General features: G+C 41.6%; 1 protein-coding gene across 1 annotated transcript; it reads right to left on the minus strand.

The window, feature by feature from the left end:
• Window positions 1-644: 644 nt before the first annotated feature.
• On the minus strand, window positions 645-20,652 carry Nxpe2 (neurexophilin and PC-esterase domain family member 2). Its single transcript, XM_051156369.1, is given in 8 exon segments — window positions 645-1,042; window positions 1,044-1,207; window positions 3,398-3,613; window positions 6,287-6,345; window positions 10,352-10,662; window positions 10,664-11,089; window positions 20,184-20,292; window positions 20,502-20,652. Coding segments are annotated over 8 exon segments (1,677 nt in total). The 5' UTR covers window positions 20,522-20,652; the 3' UTR covers window positions 645-670.
• Window positions 20,653-23,345: the final 2,693 nt, after the last annotated feature.

Here is a 23,345-nt window from a genome sequence, read left to right on the forward strand (position 1 = left end):
TTTAAAAAACAAGAAATGGATAATGATGATTTGCTATTTAAATGCCATGCGTAGAAGTGGAGCCAGGCCTTCAGTGTGTATCCCCCTTCACAGCATTGTGATACATACAATGCCCAAAGGACAAAACCAAACCAAATGTTCATCAACAAATAAACAGAGAAACAAACTCAGTACATACACAGAAAGAAATGATATTCGCTCTTTAAAACGGAAGACCTGCTCATGCATTTGACATAGGTGAACCTTAAAGACATTGTGTTAAGTGAAATAAACCAGACGCAAATTCAGTGGCTTTTATTATTTCATTTATATGAGATGTCTAAAACAGTCAAGGTTTCAGAGGCAGAAAGTATAGTTGTAGATGCCAGGGTCTGTGGCTCAGAGGGAGTGGTGAGTAGGTGTTTAATAGGTTTGATTTCTATTTGGGATGAAGAAAACTGTTCAAAAATGGTTTATCATGATGGTGGTGTGACACTGGACTTCACATAACGCCACTGAATTGTAGGATTAAAACTGATTTGAATGGCAAACTTGACATTATGTACATTTAACTACAATTCCTAATATTTGCTTCTTCCTATGTCAGATCGTGTTATCTATACAGGTGCATATGAGATTGGAGAGCGTAAGGGTAGGGCGAACTAGGGATGTTTCTGCATCCCAAGAGCCTCTAGCAGATATAGTTTAAGAACATATCAACCTGATTTTTAACCACGCTGTAAGATGGATGGACATCCTCATTGCGATATGCAATTGTCATGTCCCAAGCATCAATAATACCCACATTAAGGTCCCTAAAGATATCCCTTAAAATGCGATTCTGAATGCTTCCATGGAAGTCACTGAATATCTCTGTATTTTCACTAAGTTTTCTGATATTTTCCGTTTTAATTATCACCTTGGTCTCCGGGCTTCGTAAGAACAGTCGCTCTATGGCCTTTTTGACGTTGATGACCCTACGGATGAAAATGCTAATGGGAAAGGGCCGGAAGTGTTGGCCAAAACTAATGGCAATCACTGTGTCACTGTCTCCTGCCACCTGGGTCAATTTCCCGTGGGATGTAGTTGTCATCTTTCACGGAGTACAGCTTTTTAGTAACAAAAGGATGGCCATGTTTTTTCCACTGGACAAAAATATTCCGTTCAGTATCCAGAAGGACGTGAGTTTTAAACACCCCAGTTCCATGATGGTCAAAAAAATTTAAAGCTGTTAGGAAAAAAAAAATCAACAAATCTCTTAACAAAAAAGATAGCACGGTTTTAAAACACAAACAATCTGTAACGCTCTGGCCACAGTGACTTCTAACTAAAGAATGGCTACTTTTACAAGGCAGAGAATTTGTATCAGCTGCCTTAGAATTTTTACAAAATGTTGAAATTTCTATCAGAATGCCTGAGTTAAAAGATAGTGCTACTCAGCAAGGACATATGCTCACTCATGTTCATAGCGGCCTTATTTATAATAGCCAGAACCTGGATGAAGCAGAGATAAACCTGTTTTTTAGGATCCCAAGTGCAGGATCGGAATGGTCTCATGAGAGAACAGGTGATGTAAATCCACTAGAAGACCAGTCACCTCGTATGGGAGCTTGATTGTTGCCAACAGAAAAGATCCCTCAGAACAGACTCTGGGAGGAGATACATAAATGAGCCGAAAACTGGAGGCGAGGCTTTTGGAGACTCGGGATAGTTTTGGCTGTTCGTCCCTCTACTTGGAGAAACTCCTAGAGAGAACTGCTGAAGGGAAGGTTTCAGGGCTCTGGGCTCCTGCTGAGGTTTCAGGTTCTGGTTACTCCAAGTTCCAGCAGATGAAATCCTGCTGATTATGCCAGGAGAATTGTCCTAGAACTGATATCCTTACAGTTTTGTTATTGTGTTTGATAATCCCCTTTTACTATTGTTTTGGTTAGTCAGGTTATAAGTGACGTATGCTCGGTTAATAAGTTGTAATACAAAATATTGATTAAGAAAATTGAGCCTACACCTGGAAACAACCTAAACGTCCCTCAGTTGAAGAATGGATGAAGAAACTGTGGTACAGCAGGGCGTGGTGGTGTACACCTTTAATCCCAGCACTTGGGAGGCAGAGGCAGGCCGATTGCTGTGAGTTCAAGGCCAGCCTGGTCTACAAAGTGAGTCCAGGACAGCCAAGGTTACTCAGAGAAACCCTGTCTTGAAAAATTCAAAAACAAAAACAAACAAAAAGGAAACTGTGGTACATTTACACTATGGGATACTACTCAGCTACTAAAAACAAGGAAATCCTGAAATTTGTGGACAAATGGATGATGGAACTAGAAATGATCATAATGAGTGAGTTAACCCAGAAACAGAAAGACTCACATGGTATACACTTATAATTGGGCACTAGCCCAAAAGGCATGTCCCACGAACGTCTTCACTTACCAGGAGATTGGGATAGATGTGAGGACATCCTACTTGGACTCTAGGTAAGAGAAATATAGGAGATGGGGAAATAGAAGGACCCAGAGGGTCCTAGAAACCTACAAGAAGAACATTGTGATGGGTGGATCAGGGGCCAGGGGAGTTTGCTCAAACTATTGTACTAACCAAGGACAATATAATAGTAAACATTGAACCCCTACTCTGATCTAGCCAATGAACAAGACATTCTCCACAGTTATGTGGAGAGTGGGGACTGACTCTGACATGAACTCTGGTGCCCCATATTTGACCACCTCCCTTGATGGGGAGGCCTGATGGCACTCAAAGAAAGAATAAGCAGGCGACCAAGATGAGACTTGATAGGCTATGACCATATAGTGGGGGAGGAGGTCCCCCTCAGTCTTAGACCTAGGGGAGGGGAATGGGTGAAAGTAGGAGGGAGGGAGGGAGGGAGGAATGGGAGGATACAAGTGATGGGATAACAATTGAGTTGTAATCTGAATAAATTAATTAAATTTTTAAAATTAGGTTTAAAAATACAATTTTAAAAAGATATTGCTACTGTCTGTGATTAAACAACTAAAATACAGCTTTTATTAAACTTAAAGCCTGGGGCTAGAGAGACAGCTCAGCAGTTAAGAGCACTGGCTGCTCTTTCAGAGGATCCAAAGTTAGGTTCCCAGCACCACATGCTCACTCAAAACCATCTTTAATGCCAGTTTTAGGAGATCTAATGCCTTCTTCTGGCCTCCATAGGCACTGCATGCACATGGTGCACAGACTATATATGCAAGCAAAACATCCATGTACACAAAGAAAAGAATTTAATAAACCATTTGGAAAAATAAAAACAGCTTAAAGCCAAAAGCTTGGCACACTGAAAATAGTAATAAAATGAAGATCAACAACAGCAAAGAACTCTAATTAATATTATTATTATATAAAACTCCTCAACACATGGCTGTAATTTCAAACTAAAAATAAAACATACTTTTCACAACTTCGTGTAAGTGGTAAACCCATTGGCGCAGTGTTGAGTCACCCATGAGGTAAATCAGTTTTCTCGACAAGCAGTTATTTATATCTGTTATCGCACTGAACTCATTCTGTTTGCAAAATGCTGCAATCCACCTTCCTTTCAAAGTGTAGCCACTGGGGAAAGGAGTCTTCATTCCAACTTGACATTTCTTGTTCTTGCTCTCAGTCTCTAACAACAACAACAAAATCACAGAATCAGTAATTTTTAGCATCACAAAAAAAAAAATCTTAAATACTTAAACTTGCTCCCCTCGTCCTCTTCTCCCTCTCTTCCCTCCATCCTTGTTTTCTTCTCTATGTCTGCCTTCATTTCTTCTACAAATGCTCATTTAAGGAAATCATGTCCGAGGGATGAGTAAATGGTTCTCGCTGAGTAGCTTTTCTTGGAACAGGCTCTGTCTTGTCTTGAGCCTTTAGAGTGTTTCCCTGGGATCTACCTTGTCCCCAGAGCCACTTGGGGTTGAGACAGCTAACCAAAATTGGGAAGAAATTGTAAAGAGAGCTCAGTGGTCCAGGATGAATAGTTCCACAATTGCATTGGCCTTGGTGAGATTTTAACTCTCCTCATCCTCAAGGAGTTTAAGCATGCCCAGAAAATGAGACTCCTACATACACTGTTTGTGTCACAGTGGTGTTCTCTGGTGAATAATAATAACACTTTAAATATATTATTGTGCCTAAAACTGAACATAATGTTCTCAGCGTGGTCTTCCTTCTACAGAAAAGCAACAGGACCATGACCTCCTTGTTCCGAACACTCCACTATTGGTATAACTCGGACTATCTTCATCAACTCGTACTGAATGCTTCACCCAGGAAAGCCACTAATTAGCTTTAACTGTCAACCTGACCCAGTTGTGGTTTGTGAGAGAAACAGACCCTTTTCTACTTGGGCAACCACTAGCCATGACCAATTTTTATACGAAAGAACATTCTTCGAGTCTCGAGGCAGCTCAAGTTGTCATTACAGATGAGATCACATTTCGTCTCTTGCCTAGACAGTGATTTCTATTAATGTCAGGAAGTTTCTCACAAGATAATACCAGGCTGTTGTTACTGTTCTCATCATCATTGTAATAATAATTATTAGAGTCATAAACATATCTGATACATGTAATTCAATATGAATAAATATTAAATCCCTAAATGTAGTCCCTCAACCCCAAAGATGAAAGTAGATGATGTAGAGGAGCCTCAGCTGAGGAGCACCAGGGTCATATTGGCCTATGGGAATATCAGTGTAGGATTCCTTTGATTATTAAGTGATGTAGGAGGGGCCAGTCTGCAGTGGGTGGCACCATTCCCAGGCAATATGGCCCTGGGTTGGATAGGAAAGCTAGCCAAGCAGGAACCAGTGAGCAAGCTAGCAAGCAATTTGTCCATAGCTCCTGCCATACCTTATTGTCTGAGAAATGAGTTCTTCAGTCAGAGGTAATTCTTTGTAGGATATTACACAGGCCTGACTCCAGGCTTCTACTTGAATTCCTACCCAGGCTTCCCTCACTGATGGACTGGGACCTAGAACTATAAGCCAAATAAACCCTCCTCCTCTAAGTTGCTTTTTATCACGGTGTTTGTTACAGCAACAGTGGAAACTAGAGTAGGCACCATTATATTTATTACCTTAAAAAGCACATTTTCATCATCTACTTTCATCTTTGGGGCTGAGGGACTGCATTTAGGGGTTTAATATTTATTCATATTGAATTACATGTATCAGATATGTTTATGACTCTAATAATTATTATTACAATGATGATGAGAACAGTAACAACAGCCTGGCATTATCTTGTGAGGAAACTTCCTGACATTAATAGAAATCACTGTCTAGGCAAGAGATGAAATGTGATCTCATCTGTAATGACAACTTGAGCTGCCTCGAGACTCAAAGAACGTTCTTTCGTATAAAAATTGGTCATTGCTAGTGGTTGCCCAAGTAGAAAAGGGTCTGTTTCTCTCACAAACCACAAGCTGCAGCTCTGTTTCCATCTATGCTCTCCACTGGGTTTAGCAGAATTATTTCTGTACCGTAAGTCTTCCCTTTCTGAACATTTGCTGAATGCACAGGAGGAAGAAAAAAAAAGATAATGGGTGAATGTATATGTGTTGACTGGTATAGAAGTCATTAGCTTTACTGAAATTCCCTTGAATTCCAGGGCAACAGAAACCTAATGTAAACGAGGTAGCTTTGCACTAGCCTCTGCAGTCCATGTCTTTCAAAGGTGAGCCACAGAAACTGCTGGTTCATAGAATCTTAAGGGGCAATGCTTGACTGAAAGGGATATTAGAACCCAAGGGAGATGCTGTCCAGTTTCCTCGCCTCTTTGGAGAGAGTTTAGCATAGTACCAGTCCCTAACTGTTGGTTTTGGAGGAGAGCCCTCAAGTGTAACTACGTAGAGCCTGAACATTTTGAGCAGGGCAGCTATAATTCCCTAGAATGTTATTGTCTTACTCAGGATGAAAATTCCTAGGAAAATAGTTTCTGAGTGGTTAAAAGCATTTGCTTCTCTTGCAGAAGACCAGGCTTCAATTACAGAAACCACAGGATAGCTCACAAAGCATCTTCTAGTTCCAAGGGATCGGATGCCCTCTTCAGATCTCTCTGGCATTGCACACACATGGTACACATACATATATGCAGGCAAAACACGCATAAAATAAAATAAGTCTATTTAAAAATTTTTCCAAGCATAAAACCCTTTCTTCAAAACCCAGGGTAACTAATTTTTCCCAGGAAATGGGGCTCAAAATGTTTACAGTAGAATAAATATGTTTCAATGTAAGGCAGTTATTTACATTAGCAAGTTGTGGGTTCAGTGGTAAAGAGCACACTGGACTTACTGTTACATGGAAAGACTGTGATGGCCACATTCTTCATCACTTCAATCCCTATGTTGAACCTTCAAGAAATAGGGAAATAAGTTATCTTAACATCTGTCCAGGTATTTAAGAATGGGTCTCTGGTTTAGAGGGATTGAAACAATTTTCTGTGAACGGTTGTTGTTGTTGTTGTTGTTGTTGTTGTTATTATTATTATTATTATTATTATTATTATTATTATTATTATTTTGATACACTTAAGGCATTCTGATAAAATAAATGGGTCAATATTTTAGAAAATGTTTTCCCTAATGGTGGGGAGATCCTGAAGTCCACGGTGTCACTTATCCTCTATCTATTTATCTATGTATCCAGCTAGCTACTCATCCTTTTATTTTAGCTCTCAGGCATGTCCAACCTGATGCTTCATGAACCCTATGATAGAAGTGTGCCCCAACATATTTATAGACCACAATGCCATGTCACCAGATCCCAGGGTTGAGCACCCCTCTATGGTTGTCTAGTACCAGCGATCATCTTTACCTTTGCCACCTGTAGTAATTGAGGGCCTCACCAAACTTCTTCCGGAAGAGTGCTTCTCCAGTTGAAGAGCCTCACTCCCAGAAGTTCTGATTCAGTTGTTCCATGTCAAACTCAAAAACTTGGGTGTTTTTTTTTTTCACTTCTTGAGTGAAACTGAAGCTACAAGGGCATCAATTCCTTTGACAACACTAACCTAGGTTATTATATTACCTTACTGGTCATTTGGTTGAGCTCCATCTTTTCCATTATCCTATACAGAACCTTTATATGACATTCCCTCAATGGCCTAGAGACTACCCCCTATACATATCTACCTCTCCAGCTTCATCCCCATCCCCCTCCTTGCTCTCCCAAGTGCCCTGGGAGTCTGTTTTCCATAGTTGGCTATCTCCTTGGGAGTAGGAATGAGGTCGCTCTCATGTACTGTAGTATTACAAATGTCTAGCCTCGTAAGTACTACCTCCAGGTGTCAGTTCTAAAAGCCCAACTGGTGACTCTATCATGGGAAATCAAACTGATTTAATCAAAGATGAATTCTAGCTGGAGGAAGGTAGGAGCCAGAGCTGAGGGAGGTAAGAATTGCAGAACTGGCTCTGCAGAAGCCTCTGAGATAGACAAAGGGAATGGTTTCCAACGTGGAAAGCAGAGTAAGAATCGCACAAAAGGAGCTTCCAGGCCAAGTGAGAATAATGCGTGCTATAGTCTGGAGCATTTATTCTCCTCCACCTAACCCAGGTAAGGTTGAGTACAGTAAATGATCAAGACCTGGCCACTTTCTAACTTGGTTCCAAAAACCAAATTTGAGACTGACTTAAAATTAGGATTAAAGTATGTGTTGCTTGTATAAATGTATTTATTTCAATGTGTCTTTTTTAATGTAACTGTAAGTGTGTGAGTTACATTTTAGAAAAGTGCCTGTAATATTACACATAGATTTGCCAGCCACTTTAAGACTTTGGATTTCCTGAGACACAACCAGGATGGATCTTCCAAAGCAGGCTTAATGAAGTCTACCTTAAGAGAGGTTGAGATGTGACCAGTGAGAAAGACTGAAATTACACACAAATGACTCTGACTCTGAGAATAAGAAATGGTTCTGACATAGTCCAGACAAAAGGATTTCTTTCTATATCAAGATCTTCTTTTCTTCTTTAAATTTGTTTGTAAATTTAATTTCTTTATGTGTGTGGGTGTTTTGCCTACATGTATATCTGTGCCCACGGAGACCAGAAAATAACATTTAACCCCTTGGATCCAGAGTTCTAGGGGTTATAAGCCACCACGTGGGTGCTGAGAATTGAACTCAGCTCCTCTGAAGAGCATTAAATGCTCTTAACCACTCAGCCATCTCTCCAGCACCATAATCATCATTTCCAAATTAAAAATAAATTTTGAAAAGGCCAGTCTCTTTCAATGGACCCATAAAGCAAAGCTGTAGATCTCCTCATGCATTTTGGGGAAAACTAAATGGAGATGAAAGAGAGGAAGAAGGGAAACCTGGTGGAGACGGAATCAGTTGTGCCCCACTCTCTTATGTCCCCATGTTTTAACTGGATTCGAGCTTGAATTTCCAGGGTGCTTTTCTGTCCAGTTCCTGTCCTGGACACATCATGAAAGCAAGTCCATCAAACAGCAGTGGTTCCCAGACTGTGGAACTGAAAATGAGCCATGCGTTCTGCTCGGAACCACTCTAGCCTTGTTTAAGGAACAACCATTCAAGAGGGGAGGACATCCTATTAGGACTCTAGGTGAGAGAAGCATGGGAGAATGGGGAAATAGAAGGATCCAGAGGATCCTAGAAACCTACAAGAGCATTATGATGGGCAGATCAGGGCCCAAGGGTCCTGCTCAAACTATGGCACCAGCCAAGGACAATACACTCAGTAAACTTTGAACCTCTACTCAGATCTAGCCAATGAATAGGACATTATCCACAGTTGAGTGGAGAGTGGAGACTGACTTTCATATGAACTCTGGTGCCCCATATCTGACCATGTCCCCTGGATGGGGAGGCCTGGTGGCACTCAGAGGAAGGATAGCAGCCTTCCAAGAAGAGACTTGATACCCTATGAGCATATACAGGGGGAGGAGGTCCCCCTCAGTCACAGTCATAGGGGAGGGGAGTAGGGAGAAAGCGAGAGGGAGGGAGGGATGGAGGATACAAGGGATGGAATAACAATTGAGATGTAATATGAATAAATTATATATATACACACACACACATACACATCCAGGTGACATTTCACTTGCTCTTTCATTCAGCATAGCTAATGAGGTCATCTTGGTGTCACTGAACTAAGCCTGTGGCCCTCAGCGGCACTTGCCCCTCGGATGACTTCTGAAGCTTTGCCTGCCATGACCATCCATGAAGCCCCCAGCATGCTCTTGGCCTAGACCTTCCCCCCCTCACTTGAGAATAGCATTTTCCCTGTGCTCACATGGCTTGCTCCTTTGCCTCATTTGGGTAGCTGCTCTAGGCAAGACTTATTAGTAAAATTTAGTTTAAAAAAAAAAAATAGTAAAATTTATTGCTTATTAGTAAAATTTTCATTTGTAAAAGACAAACCTCTTTGGCCAAAATCTAGTCTTTGATGATAAAAACAAGTGAAGTTGAGGAAGGGATGAAGGGGAGACATGACCATGGAGACATTAGAGGGCATAGTGTCTTACCTGATTATTATTTTAAAGTAAAGTAGTGTCAGTGTCACATTTGAATCCATTACTAATGGTTTCCTGCTACAGATCCACTTACTTGTTGTTTGTTCTAGTTCATGAGAATGACCATTTCCTAGAACTCTATGTGGGGCATAGAAAGTGCTATTTATAGATGGATTGAATGAATGGATGGATAAACATTGAAACTACATTCTTGCAGTATCCAATTGGAACACAAGAATAGCCATTCTCCCAGTGACACAGAACCACAGAACACCTCCTGGTGATGACAGTCGCTAACCCTAAAGCTTGGAATTACAACTTGTGAAATAAGTGCTCAGCTTGATTGTCAGAGAGGAACACAGCACAGAAGTGAAGCAAGAAACCTATAAACAAGTCAGAGTCTGACTTTCACCCTCAGAGCTGTGCAGTCATAGCAATGGTTTTAAGCAAGGAAAAGTTAATATGTATTAGCATGTGTGGATTGTAGGAACAGAAGATTTAGTGTGGAGCCAAGATCAAGAGAAACATGAGTAAGAATGCAGAAAGCAGCCCCTGAGATCACTGACACAGTTTACCTGAAGTTGGATGGTAGCTCATCCAAGAAAGAGGCCAACGCTCACAGACAGAAATGAATGAGTTTAGGAGACAGTTCACAGGTGCAACTTATAAGAGTTGAGGATGGGTTGGACTAAAGAGTAGAGTAAACCAAGTAATGATCCTACTCGTTTAATTAGTAGTATGTGGGACAGTATTTCATGAATGCATTATAGGCAATCTGGCTCATAAAAAAGAATTACTGAATCTGTAATCACCATGTATTCAATAGTTTGATCAGATTCAAAGTCTACCTTCTGTAGCCCTTAATGAACTTGAAGCCATGTTTACCTCTTGAAAAGGAACTGCTCCTTATGGCTGAGATAGGAGACGTTACTGTTCATGCTTTTCATGTGCGTCAGGGCCTCACAGGGAACACGTGAAGGCTTCAAGCAATAGAAGGCTTCGTGGTCCCGTGCATCCAGGTATTGACACAGCTCAGCATTTGTGTTTAAGGTAAGGCCACATTCAGTGAGGACGGGGGATGTGCCATTAAGAAACTGGCCAGTGAAGATAATTTTGCCATAGCCTTGGTTCCTTGCTCTCCAGAGAGCTGACACCCCTTCACTGGGGTGTATGAGAAGAACAGACAGGGAGACCCGGGCCCTCCCAGGACAGAGTGAAGCTGATGAGGTAGGTGCCATTGTTGAAGTCTGTCACCTTTCCAGAAGCGCCTGCCTTCAGGGCTGGGGAGGACATCCTGGCCCTCAGGAAGTCCCCACCATATTCCTTCCTGCGGCCAAAATAGTCCTTGGCCACCAGCAGGATGTCCAGCTGATCCCCTATGCAGTACTTGTCTCGAGGGTTGAGGATGGTGGCTGTGCTCTCTCTGGCGCTGGTGGTGCTGCTGTGGTTGAGGAAGGGTCTGGGTGGGATCTGCCGGTTTAGCTCTTGCAGGATTGCCATGATCGGTGGCTCGTTCTCCTCCGGTGACAGGGCCATTGTGTTCTGAAGCCCTTCAGGGTGCAAGAACTCCTTGAAGATGCGCCATCGCTTCAGAGTGATGGGGTTGTTTAAGTGAAACAGAAACTGAAGTATTGAAAAGGACACATTTACTAGCAGCAGTTAGGAAAGCCCGCTTCCAATATAAATTAGGATGATCCATTTTATACCTTTAACTATGATGAGATTACATGTTATACATCAATTCTAATTAGTTTTCCATTAGGGAACGAGAGGAATTGATTTCCATGTGGTGTGACTGCTTGTGCCAGAGGATAGTTTCTTTGGAATCATTCATTGGCTTAAAACCAAGTAGTTATAATAAATATGTTTTTCATTATCGAATCTAAGCTTGGTCACCTTTTTTTCGTCTGCCTTTTCTTTATGAAAATCATGTAACCATATTACACAAAATCTGGAAAACAAAGAAAATATTTAAAATTATGATTTTGCCTAAATTCTATTTTATAAGTACTGAATATTTTGTTTCTTCTCTTGCCTTTCATTTGTGTTTTTTACTAACTTGTAATTATACCACATATATAGTTTTAACAGTTTTTGCAACTATACTATAGACTATAACTATTTAAAGCTTGATAAATAATTTTTGTGATGTCTATTTTTATTGAGTTTGGGATCCCCATCAAGAAAACACCATGGACATGCCTTTGTGTCTAATCCCTTTCAGACCTACAGCAATATTCCCAATTGTAAATCTATTTCTATTATCTAAGCTAACTTAAAAATAACTGGATTTTCATTTCTATTTTACACTTCCTTCTACTGAATCATTTCCATAGGATTTTAAATCTAATCAAGAATCTCTATTACATCTGTTTATTTGGGAAACAGCATGTTCTACAACATATACTTGGAGGTCAAAGGACAACTTTGGGAATCTGATCTCTCTTTCTACCATGTGGGCTCTTGAGATCAGACTCGCATCACCAGGTTTGGACCTTTACTGGCTGAGCCATCCCACGGGTCCTCAAGCATCTCCAATATTAAAGGAAGAAAGTCATTAGGACACTTCATTTTTCTTTAACTACTAGCCTTTTTTTTCTTTTCTTCTCTTCTTCTTTTTTTTTTTTTTTCTCACCCCACACTCCTACAAGTTAAGTGTCTTGTGAGTTCTCTGCCATCCTTGTTGGCAGGTTCTCTGCCAACACTCATTCATTATTTGACCTAGTGTTCACTTTTTACCTCATTATTGACAACACTTTCTTCTCACTCTACAGCTCACCCATGACAATGTCTTAGATTCCCACCAATTCAGCTGTCATTAGAGTCTAATGCTGAATAAGTCTGTTTTTAAATCACGTGTTTCTCAACATCAGATTTGTATATTCAATCATGTATCGAAGGAACATCTCCACTTAGATGACTGTAAAAGACCCTAAAGGTGAATATTCATATCTAAATTAATCCTTTGTCCTCCAGTATCATTCCTCTTACTTTACTTCAATAAATGATATCACCATCCATGAAATTGTACAAACCTCATATATAAAGCCTGGTTAACCCCAAATCTTCACCTCCCATAGTCAATCAAACTTGCCATCAATTCATTAATTACTAAATGAGCCGGCCCTTTTTGAAGCTATGCCCCATTAAAAGATAATGAATGTCTATGCCTTCAAAGCCATTCTTTCTTCCATTTCCCCCCAATTAAACCATATTGGAAAAACTTAAAATGCACCAGCTAAAGTCACCAAGTCACTCAGACTGGTGTGGTTGTGTGCACGGGTGCACGTGCACATGCGCTTGCACTCATGTAAATATTCTGTAGACGTTCATGTATGCATGCATATGTATATACGGGTGCACGTAAAGGCCAGAAGTTAAGGTCAGTTGTCTTCTTCAATTCCTTCTTACCTTAGTCTTTAAAACAGAGTCTCTCTAAATCTGAAACACAAAGATTACACTAGACTGGACAGCAGGTCCCAGACCCCCTCTTGTTCCCTCCAGCTGTTGGATTACAAGGGAACGACACCACACTTTGCCTTTTCTAAAAGTGAGTGTTGGGAAACCAAACTCAGGTCTTAATGTTTGCATGCCAAACAAATCATCTCCCTAGCCCTCTGATCTTTCAAGGAAATATTGAACTAAGCATAGCAACATGTGCTCATGTCCACTCTCTTTCCTTTCTATGACTTTACAGCCTTATGGGCACTTTCCCATAGGACTGGGTAAATGGTTCCCATATAAAGCCCTCGTGCTTACTTTATTGAGAGAGAACATTGCTTTGCAAATAGCCAGGTGCTTTCCTTACCTCCAAGAAACAAGTCTTTATTTATTCTCTCGTTTCTTTATAGCTTTATACTCACCAACATGCAAACCCTGCCTTTGACTACAAAATTAATGACCCAGATAGTATCATTTACTTGAAGGCCCCGAGGCTTTTGCTACATGGTTCCTGTTAGGAAAGGCCAGTGAACAATGGCACTTTATCCTAGGCGCTCTTTCCTCCTTGTCAGAAGCAGATCCTGAGCCTATAAAAGAAACCCTTGTCTTGGACACTAATTCACTATCTTTGCAACTGTTGCCATCTGGAAAATGTTTTAGCCACGATACAAAAAAACTTTCTTCGGAGGTTTCCTTGGACCAGCAAGTAGTGTTGGGGCCATGAAAGCAGACTGGAGAAGGACTAAGTGGGCTGAATTGTGTGTGAGAAGGAGGGCTATCAGCAGATCTAGCAGATTACGCCCATCCCCTCAGAGCTGGGGGAACCGAGAGAAAACTGTCCTGTCCTGGTGGCGGTCTGTTCAGAGATGCCTGGCACAGGGAGCCTCAGAGCAGAACTAGAAATCAAAAAGTCTTGCTTGCTGACTGCTTACGTTTAGGGAGATTGGAAGACATTTCCGCCCTGGAGGCCTTGAAGCAGAGTAAAGGGTATCATGGTGGGCTTGTTCTGTTTGTCTTTTTAAGTCTTAAAAACCCGAGAGGCATACTTTCACAGTTTATGTACTCTGAAATCCTTTGACAATGGATCAGATTCAAACATCATGCCCCAGTAAAGAATCATAAGACGTATATTCTGACAAACTAATTCTCAGCATTAATGTGGGAGAGCTCCCACTTGAGCAGTTCATACCCACACTGGGGAAGGGGTGCTGCCCCACCCCATCAACTCCGGTGCTGAAACTCCATTCTGCTTCATACGACTCACCATAAACTCCCTTCTGCTGCAAAGTCAAGAATCCGGGATTTCTCTGAATAGAAGTCCCTGAAAAGAGCTCAGCCTATAGGAAGCAGCAGAGCGAGGCTCTGGCTGCTGCTCCTGTGTCTTCAGAAGTGCCCTGCCCAAGATGTGATTCTAAGGTACCCGGGTGAGCTAACTTCATCTGGCAGCTCATCTAGAACTCAACCCACACTAGGAATGGCTGCTTTGTGTGGCGCCTTCTCCAGCCTCCCTCTTGACTTTGAAAGCTCCCTGGTTGCTCCTTGCTCCTCCAGTTTTGTCTTCTTCCTGGATACTAAGTTTCCATTCCACTTTTGGTTGCCTTGTGGACCCAAGTGAAGAGTCAATGGCTTTTTGTAAAGGAAGTTTCTATGTGCATGTTATAGGTGGGCTCAAACCCTTAACAAATAGTTCATCAAAAATCTGTTTTTAAGAGAAAACAGAACTTTCTCAAAATTGCTCTGATGTTTTCCCAGCCCTTAGATGTTTAAGATAAGAGTACTCAGGCCTTCTGTGTCTCAACTTCCTGTGTTTTCATCAGAATATAACGTTATTTTATTAAAAAGTTTTCTAACTTCTGCAAAAAGAAATAAGGATAAAAAAGACAAAATGCATTCATAGAATTAAAAAAGATATAAAAAGTTACAGGTATGAAATATATTTTTGTTTAAAAATGCTTGTAGATGAAAAAGAGTTTGAAGTGGTAAACTAGTTTTGCCGTAAAGTAAAGAATTGTTACAAAAGGAAACAGAAGGAATTAAGAATAAAACCAGAAATCTCAAGCATACTTCTGAAGGTATAAATATGCCGGCCAAAAAACATACATGAAAGCTAAAATTTAAAGTATAATTGTGTGTATATAATTAAGTTGCTATACATAAATGGTATTTTAAAACTTGCCAAGTTGGATTTTTCCCGTACTTCTTATTACATTTCATCAGTTCACCCAGAACTGAGACCAAGATACAAAAGCAGACACCCCCACCCCCACAAAGCGGAGGTGGGGAGGTGGGGGTGGGGTGTAATCGACTTTTCATTTTGGCTCTTGGCATTTTCAACATGGAGGTTAAAATAAAGGCAGTCCAAAGGCCCATGGCAAAAGATTACAGACAAGAGAAGAATCCCAGTTGACAAACTTAGCCCTGGGAAAGACACACTTCCTGGTAAGAACACGTCTCTACAAAGAAAACCCACAGGAGCAGGAGAGGATTCTAAAAGGACTGATGTTTGCCACAGCTGTGAAGAAACCAGAGAGCTGGAAAATAGTTTTCCTCAGTGGGGTCGGGGTCAGGGTTGTCTTGAGCCCTCTGAAAGTGCAAGGAAGGAAACCAATGTGAGGAAGGATGTCCCACCCTCTAAGAGCAGACCATCAGTTCCATCACCAGCTACCATCAAAGCCTGAAGCTTCCCAAAATTTGCTGGAAAAGCTCACTCAAACAACTGCAGATGACCTAGAAGGAGCCTCCAGTAACTCTTGATACGGCAGACAAGATGCCATATCTTCTCACTACTGGGTCTTGCAAGATGAATCTTTGTAGTAATATATATTGGTGTCTATACTTCAGAGCCAAAGGCTTTATCATTGTCAGCCCCAGGACTTGAGAATCAGTCTGCGGAGGATGGAAATCCCAGATACTGAGGGGAAGAAGGTATCAGCTGCAGTATTGCTAGGAGACTTCGGAAACAGTCCTAATACTTCCCCCAAATTAAATGTAAGCTCGTTTTACACATAGAAGGAATGGATGACCCAGCAAGGATGTAGACTGACCAAAAATAGGCTGGTAGGTTCATGGCAACTCGGGATTCTATTATCCTATACAGATTTTTAAGGACTTTATGACTTGTGGCACCCCAAAACACTGACATTAACTGTTCTAGTCACTTGTGTTTTAGGGAATAAAGATGAATATGAAGTCCATAATCAAAAACAAATCATAAGGACTTGCTTGTTCTGTCCCTCTAATAAGCCAGGAGGAAGAATGAAGCCAGTGCCTTACCTTATTTAGCCTAGGGGACCATGGCACTGAAAGACAGTTAGAATTTATACAAATGGTTGCTATGGAATATACAAATGCCTTCTGATATTTGCTGATACTGCCTCAGGATGGATGGGAAAACTTGACAAGGCCATATTTTTATCTTACTGGATCTGGGTTTGTTTGGATCTTTGGTTTTAGTTTGTTTGTTTTGATCTCCATTTTCTGTCTTGAGTTTTTTGTTTTATTTTAACACATGGGATCTCATTCTTAAATTCAAAAAACCCAGTGACCACCCAGTATTGTGACAGTCTCATGAGGGAAAACTGTCATCGTTAAAGTAGAAATGCTATGTCTACACACTTGACACTAAAACATAACTACTGTATACTACAGAGTGTTTCATAAGGCGGGGCAGCCGTGTGCTAAGAACCCAGCTATACACAATGCCTCCTTCTCATCTGACTCTCCAGTCACTCTGGATTCCCCACCTCCACCCCCCCTCCCCCACCCCAATCTCTCTTCTGCTTGGAGCAAACAGAAAGGAAATGCTTGAGAGTCTCCTGTCTCAGGGAAGAAGAAACTCTACACAAGCAGCTTGGGTTTAAAGAAGACCACAGCTATCCTAACAAAAATCATGAGTGTGTTGCTGATGAAGTAAGTGGTAGGGCCACCAGGACTGCTCTTCAAAGGGTGGCATTACACAGAGGCTTGCTGCCTGGGGACATGGACTTCATAGTCACACCACCAGCTTAGGCTGCATGTACGATCCTTCCATCCAGAGGTAAAGGTTAAGACAGCCATAAAGCTCATGAGCAATCTTGGAACAGGGTACATCTGCTCAAAATAGTCTCCTGCAGTGACAAGACCCCACCCTCTAACCTTAGAGATTGAATGTATGTTAAAATCTGAAAGGAGGTGGGTCCCTTTGCCTCAGATTAATACAGTTTCATTGTACCCTTTTTGATCTTACTAACAACTTAGTCCCAGAGTCAAGATGGAACAGGAGCCAAAGGACTCAAGTGAGCCTACAAATGCCTGCTCCTGTAGACAGGGGTCATGGCTCACACAGAAGCCTTTAAAAGTCAAATAGCTAAACCAGAAGAGAAAAGAACTCTTCTTCTGTCCACCTTGTTGCTCTATTTATTTAAACAAATCTTTAATTTTGCTCTCTCTCTCTCTCTCTCTCTCTCTCTCTCTCTCTCTCTCTCTCACACACACACACACACACACACACACACACACACACCACACACACACACACACATACACATCACATCACATAGCATGTGTATGAGATCAAAGAACAACCTTGAATGTCAGTTCTCCCTCCACCTTGTTTTGAGACAGGGTCTCTCTTATTTAAGGTCAGCACTACATACCCATGAGCTGCTAGGGTTCCCTGCCTCTGCCACCCATCTCCCTGTAGGGGTTCTGGGATTACAAACACACACTACTACAATGCCAGCTTTACGTGGGTTCTGGAGTTTTGCACTCAAGTCCCTGTGCTTACACAACACAACAAGCACTGTACCCACTGAGTCATCTCCCAGCCCTGTTAACATAGTTGTAATCTCCTACATTATTTTGCTCTTTCATGTCTTACTAGAATCGTAGCATATTCAGTAGAGTTGTACTGTACTTACTAAGATTTAACATGCTACTGTAAAAAAGTAAAACAACAAGTAGCTCTTTCAGTGTTCGTCTTTTCATTGGATGTCTGTCTCCCATCCCAAGTGTGATGATTCTTCCTGGTTGTCAACCTGACTACATCTGGAATTACCTAAAACCCAATGGCTAGATACACCTGTGGGGGGATATTTCTCCTTAGTTAAGTCATTTGAAGTGGGAAGACCCATTTTTAATCTGGAGCTTTGAGGTGGGATAATATTAACCTGGATCTTTCGATCTGGGCCACACCTTCTGGTGGAAGCTTATATAAAGGAAACAGAAGAAGACAGCTTGTTCTTTCTTTCCCTGCTTGTTCTTGCTCTGCATGGCAGCACTTTCCTTTGCTAGCATTACAGCCTATTTCCTTGTGATTTCAGCATATACTGAAGATCAATTGAAACGTCCAGCCTCATGAACTGAACAACTGCTAGATCCTAGGACCTTCCATTGGTAGACAGCCATTGTTGCACTGGCTAGACCCAGCCTGTAAGGCATACTAATAAATTCCCTAGGTAGATGATTTGATAGATAGATAGATAGATAGATAGATAGATAGATAGATAGATAGATAGATACACACATACACACACATACATACATATGTACATACATACATACATACATACACAGATACATAGGTGATAGATACATAGATGATAAATACCTACACATACATATATACATACATACATACACAGATACATACATACATACACAGATACATAGATAATAAATACATACATACACACATACACACATACATGATGGATAGATAGATAGATAGATAGATAGATAGATAGATAGATAGATAGATAGATAAATTCTTTGGAGAACCCTAACTAATACATCAAGGTACTGGTTTTTCTTTTGTTTTGAGATAGGTTTGTTGTGTATCCCATTCTTGCCTCAGATTTGCTATGTATCAAAGGCTGGTCTCAGATTTATTAAGTAGCCCAGACTATTCTCAAGTGCATGATCTTCTTGCCTCAGCCTCCAGAGCACTAAAATTACAGGGTTTCCCCACATCACTAAATTAGTAGGAGACACCACTAGGGGCAAACTCCTCTGCTTGCAGAGGAGAAAGCTTCACTACCTTTAAAAGACTGTATGCACTTTCAGAATTGTTTGTTTCCATTTCAGCTAAAAACACCTTAGAGAAGCTTATGAGAAGTAATCCAGGGTCCTCTGGTCAGCATGACTCTTTCTTAAAGGCAGTGTGGAGTAGTTATGGCTTATTACAATGTTAAACTGCACAAGCCCAGAAGTGTTCATGTCCACCATCTTTTCTTTTTGAACACATGACCCTGTACACTGAGCATGGTCAGAAATGTACATCTTACACTGGGAAAAATGCAAGAATGGGCCAGCGTCTGCATGTGGTTTTCTGTGTGAGTGAGTATAGGCTCTTCAACCAAGATCCTTGCATGTCTGTCATTTGAGAGAAGATTGCTTTGCAAATGAAACCAGCATACTCCTTACTTTCAACAGGTATCTCTTTCTCCACTCTTTTATGTCTGGGGTGTTCTTTTTGGCTCTGTAGTTGCCAAGATGTGAGGTCATGGCATTTGGGGACAAATTGGTTGGCTCTTCTTCCTTCTCATTGTTAGTGTCTTCGCTCAGGTCACTGTTACATCTCATCTAGGTCACATCACATTTAAAAAAAAAAAGTTTCTTTACTTTGTTACGGACGAGCTATTTGTCAAGCATCTGTTATGTGTCTGGCATGGGGGTGATGGCAACAAGTAATTACATTGTTGTTCTAGCGGTTATCATACGTTAGCTGAAGAGAGACAATAATCAATGGATGTAATGAATTGGTAAAATTCTACAGCAAGTGAAAAGTACTGTGAAAAAAGAAGTCAAGTAGAGAAAAAGAAACTCAGCAAGATGGGGGAGGGGGCAGAGTTGTGTGGGTGTCAAGAAGATAAAGTCTGAGCAATCAGATGATTAGGGAAAGGAAGAAATGGGAAGTCAAATCAAATAAGGCTGAAGAAAGAGAAAAATCCAAGCAATACTAAGTGACAAAGACTAGCAGTACCTCCATGGTGGAGGAAGAAGACTGAAATAGGTATAATTGGATTGTGGCCACTAAAGCCGGAGGAGGCTCTCCTCTTGAAGCAGATGGCAATGCCACACAGTAAGGAGAGGCACAAATCCACCAGCCTTTGAAGAAGCAATAACTGCATTTGTACATAATATATTGCTCAGGGGAGTGCTGTAGAACAGAGACCCTTCTTAGGGTGCCTTGCTAAGATGGTTTTAACATTTACTTTTTGCGTTTACAAAGAGTAGCATTCGAGTGAAGACAGTCTATCCCTCCCTGGGAAATTACCTAATAGGAAACAATTCTTACCTCTGTGCGGTCTTTCCAAGCCATGAAGCCGACCCAGAAAACAAAGATAACTATTGCCATCTGGAGCAGCTTTCGAAGTGAGGCATTTGGAAACAAAGTGAGCAGTACCCTAGGAGTGAGGACAGGAGAAGTCATCACACTTTCAGCACAAAAACAGCCCAACACCTCTGAGAGCTTTGCTCGCTGCTCCTCTCTTGCTCTCAGAGTGGGTTCACGCACTCCTGGGATTTTGAAAAGTCACTATCAAAAATCAGATAAAGAGTTTTTCCCTGAGGCAGGGAACCAAACAGGTTGAGAGGCTGCAGGTTTCTAACTTACGAGAGGTCTTTAGGCTGCATCAGAACAAGTCTGGAAGCTTTTGCTGTGTTTGGGACTTGGTGTGGACAATCAAGTTTGTAATCATTGACTCAGAGACCGTCCTCACCCGGAAGTCTCTTACAGTCCTGCTGATCTCATGAGTGTCTCTCCCGGGTTCAGTAATGGGCTTCTCATTTAGTTATTCCCTTTTTTTCTTTTTTAAGGCAGCTTTTCCTTCCACCTCAGGTCCTATCTTTTTATGTCACAAGAGCTGATCATCAATCCCCACCCTCATGTCAGCAGATTCAGAAAAACTCAGCGTTGAGTGGCCAACATTTTGATCTTACTGTTTTGAAATCCAGAATCCTGAAAAAGCAAATAACCGAATCCCGACAGTGTTCCTCACACAGAGTGGGCGTAAATCAACACTTGCCCTTTACTATACATGAAGCAGTGATATTTCATAGCTATTCTACATGGTTCGGTGCCATTCTTTCCCACTTTTAGGTATTTTTCAAGCCCATGTCTCATAATTTGTCAGTCCCCTGCAGCAACGCCCCAGGTAGTCTATAGTCCTCCACTCAGCCTGTGGTGAAGCCAGTCAAGAAGAACACACCTGTGGCTCAGCCCTCTCCTCATGATCTCATGCCCTGCTACAGCACGGAGAGCTGTGGGGAGACACTCCTCGGTGCATGGGCTCTTGACTTTTCCTTCAGTGTTGGGGTTTCTTTATAAAGCTTCAAAGATCAAAAGCTGCCCTTTGATTTGCAGGCACAGTGCCATGGCAGAGATTGCTGACCTATGAACTATTTCTCTTCACCACAGATCAGGAGGACACTCTGGAGCTTGTTTTTGGAGAAGTCATGATGTGCAGGCTGTGGGCTGTCAGCTTTTCTTCTCTTCTGGCTAGGCTTCCTATGCTTATGACGGGGCTCCCCCCTCACCCCCAGCCCAATCCCTCTCCTCCCCCCTCAGGCTTTGTTTGGCTGTCCAGTCTGTCTGTAACTCCTCACCACAAAGACAACAAAAGTATCTGAACCATTAGAAAGAAGAAAGAGCAAGTCCCCTTCCACTGGTCTGCTTCAGACATACATGCTTGGTTTGGTGCAGTATTTTGGACACTTTCTCCATAAACTCCTCTCCTTCGTTCTAAACTTTCATCAGTGCTCCCACTCCATAAAGACAGCTGCTTGCCATGTTCTCATCCGCTGTCACATGCCTGTATGAAGTATAGGAACTACAGCCATATGCCGCCTTATGCCGTTCCACACAACAATGACCAGCTTCTAGTGATGGTAACGTAAGATTGTATCTCTGGCGATGTCACAGCTGTCTTAGTTTGCTTAAGTGCGTGCTATGATGTTCACACAGTGGCAGAATCATCCAGATCCGTGCTTCTCAGGACATAACTCACGTTTAAGTGAAGTATAACTGATAATGGGCCAAGGACTCTTTTTTTGCCAGCTTCACTACGGTACAGTCGACAAATATTACATCTATTTACATTGTACAAAGTCATGATACATATATACATGACCAAATAAAAACTAAAATTAAGAACTCTCATAATTCATTTTATTGATGTGATAGGAACATTTAAGACCTATTCTCACGGAATCAGGATACAGCTTTGTAGTACAGTGCTTGGAGAGCATCCAAAGGGCCCTCACTTCAATCCCTAACACTAAAAAAAAAACTATAGACTTAGTAATGTTCAAGTATACACACAGTATGCTGCTGTCAGCTATAGTCATCCTATGATACTGTAGGTCTCTGGACTTTATTTGTCCTGTCCTATTGAAATCCTGTATCTTCCGACTACTACCAGCTCCCAGCAGCCACCATCCTAATTTGTATTTCTGTGAGTCTGACATTTTTAGAATTCACATGACAGCAAGTAGTCTGTCTTCTGGGCTTAGCTCACTCTACTGGCATACTGTCTTCCAGGGATGGATGGTCAAGCTTAAGTTGTTCGAACCACCCAGGCTTGAACCCTGAGATCTTCAGAGACATTAGTATGTTGGCTATTGCCAGCAGGAACAGGAAACAAGAGAAGATCACTCTTTCCCTTTCATCCTGAAGTCTCACTATAACACCCTTGGGGACAGATTCTAATGAAAAAACAGATCAAGTCCACACAGTCCCTGCTCCAGAATCACAAAAGCAGATGACAGCTTAGAGAGAAAGGGCAACAGCTTAATAACAGGTGTGCAATTTACCTCGTTAGATCTGCTCAGACTTTACTTATTTGTTTACTTAATTATTTTATTATTTATTTATTTATTATATGTATAGTTCTATGGATCAAATTAGAGCTTTGCGTGCACTGGAAGAAGTTCTGTCACCAAGTTACATCCACACTGTTGTCATTTCTTTGGGAAGGGAGATTATATTGTAGGTAAATGCATTGTGCATATGTATATGCAGGTTTCAATGTGTATGTGCACATGAGTGTGTGTATCTTGTGTTCAGTGTGTGTGTGTGTGTGTGTGTGCGTGCGTGTGTGTGTATGGCACCTGAGGTTGACATGGGTGGCTTTCTCGGTTGTGGTCCGCTTTATTGACTGAGGCAGGCTGAGTATAAATGGGAGCTCACCGATTTGGCTAGTCTAGTCACCCAGCTTGCCCTCAAGGCTGCCTGGCCACTGCATCCCCTGAGTACCAGGTTTACAGGCAGCAGCCATACCTACCTGCCTGGACGCGGGTTTCTGGGGATCAAATTCCAGTCCTTATGTTTGCACGGTAAGTGCTTTACCCATGGGACTATCTCCCCAGATCTTGTCATTCCTAAGAAAATGCCCAGAGCCAGGCAGTGGTGGCGCACACCTTTAATTCCAGCACAAGAGGCAGAGGCAGGTGGATCTTT

This window comes from Acomys russatus, chromosome 14, assembly GCF_903995435.1.
Source record: "Acomys russatus chromosome 14, mAcoRus1.1, whole genome shotgun sequence".
Lineage (NCBI taxonomy): Eukaryota > Metazoa > Chordata > Mammalia > Rodentia > Muridae > Acomys > Acomys russatus.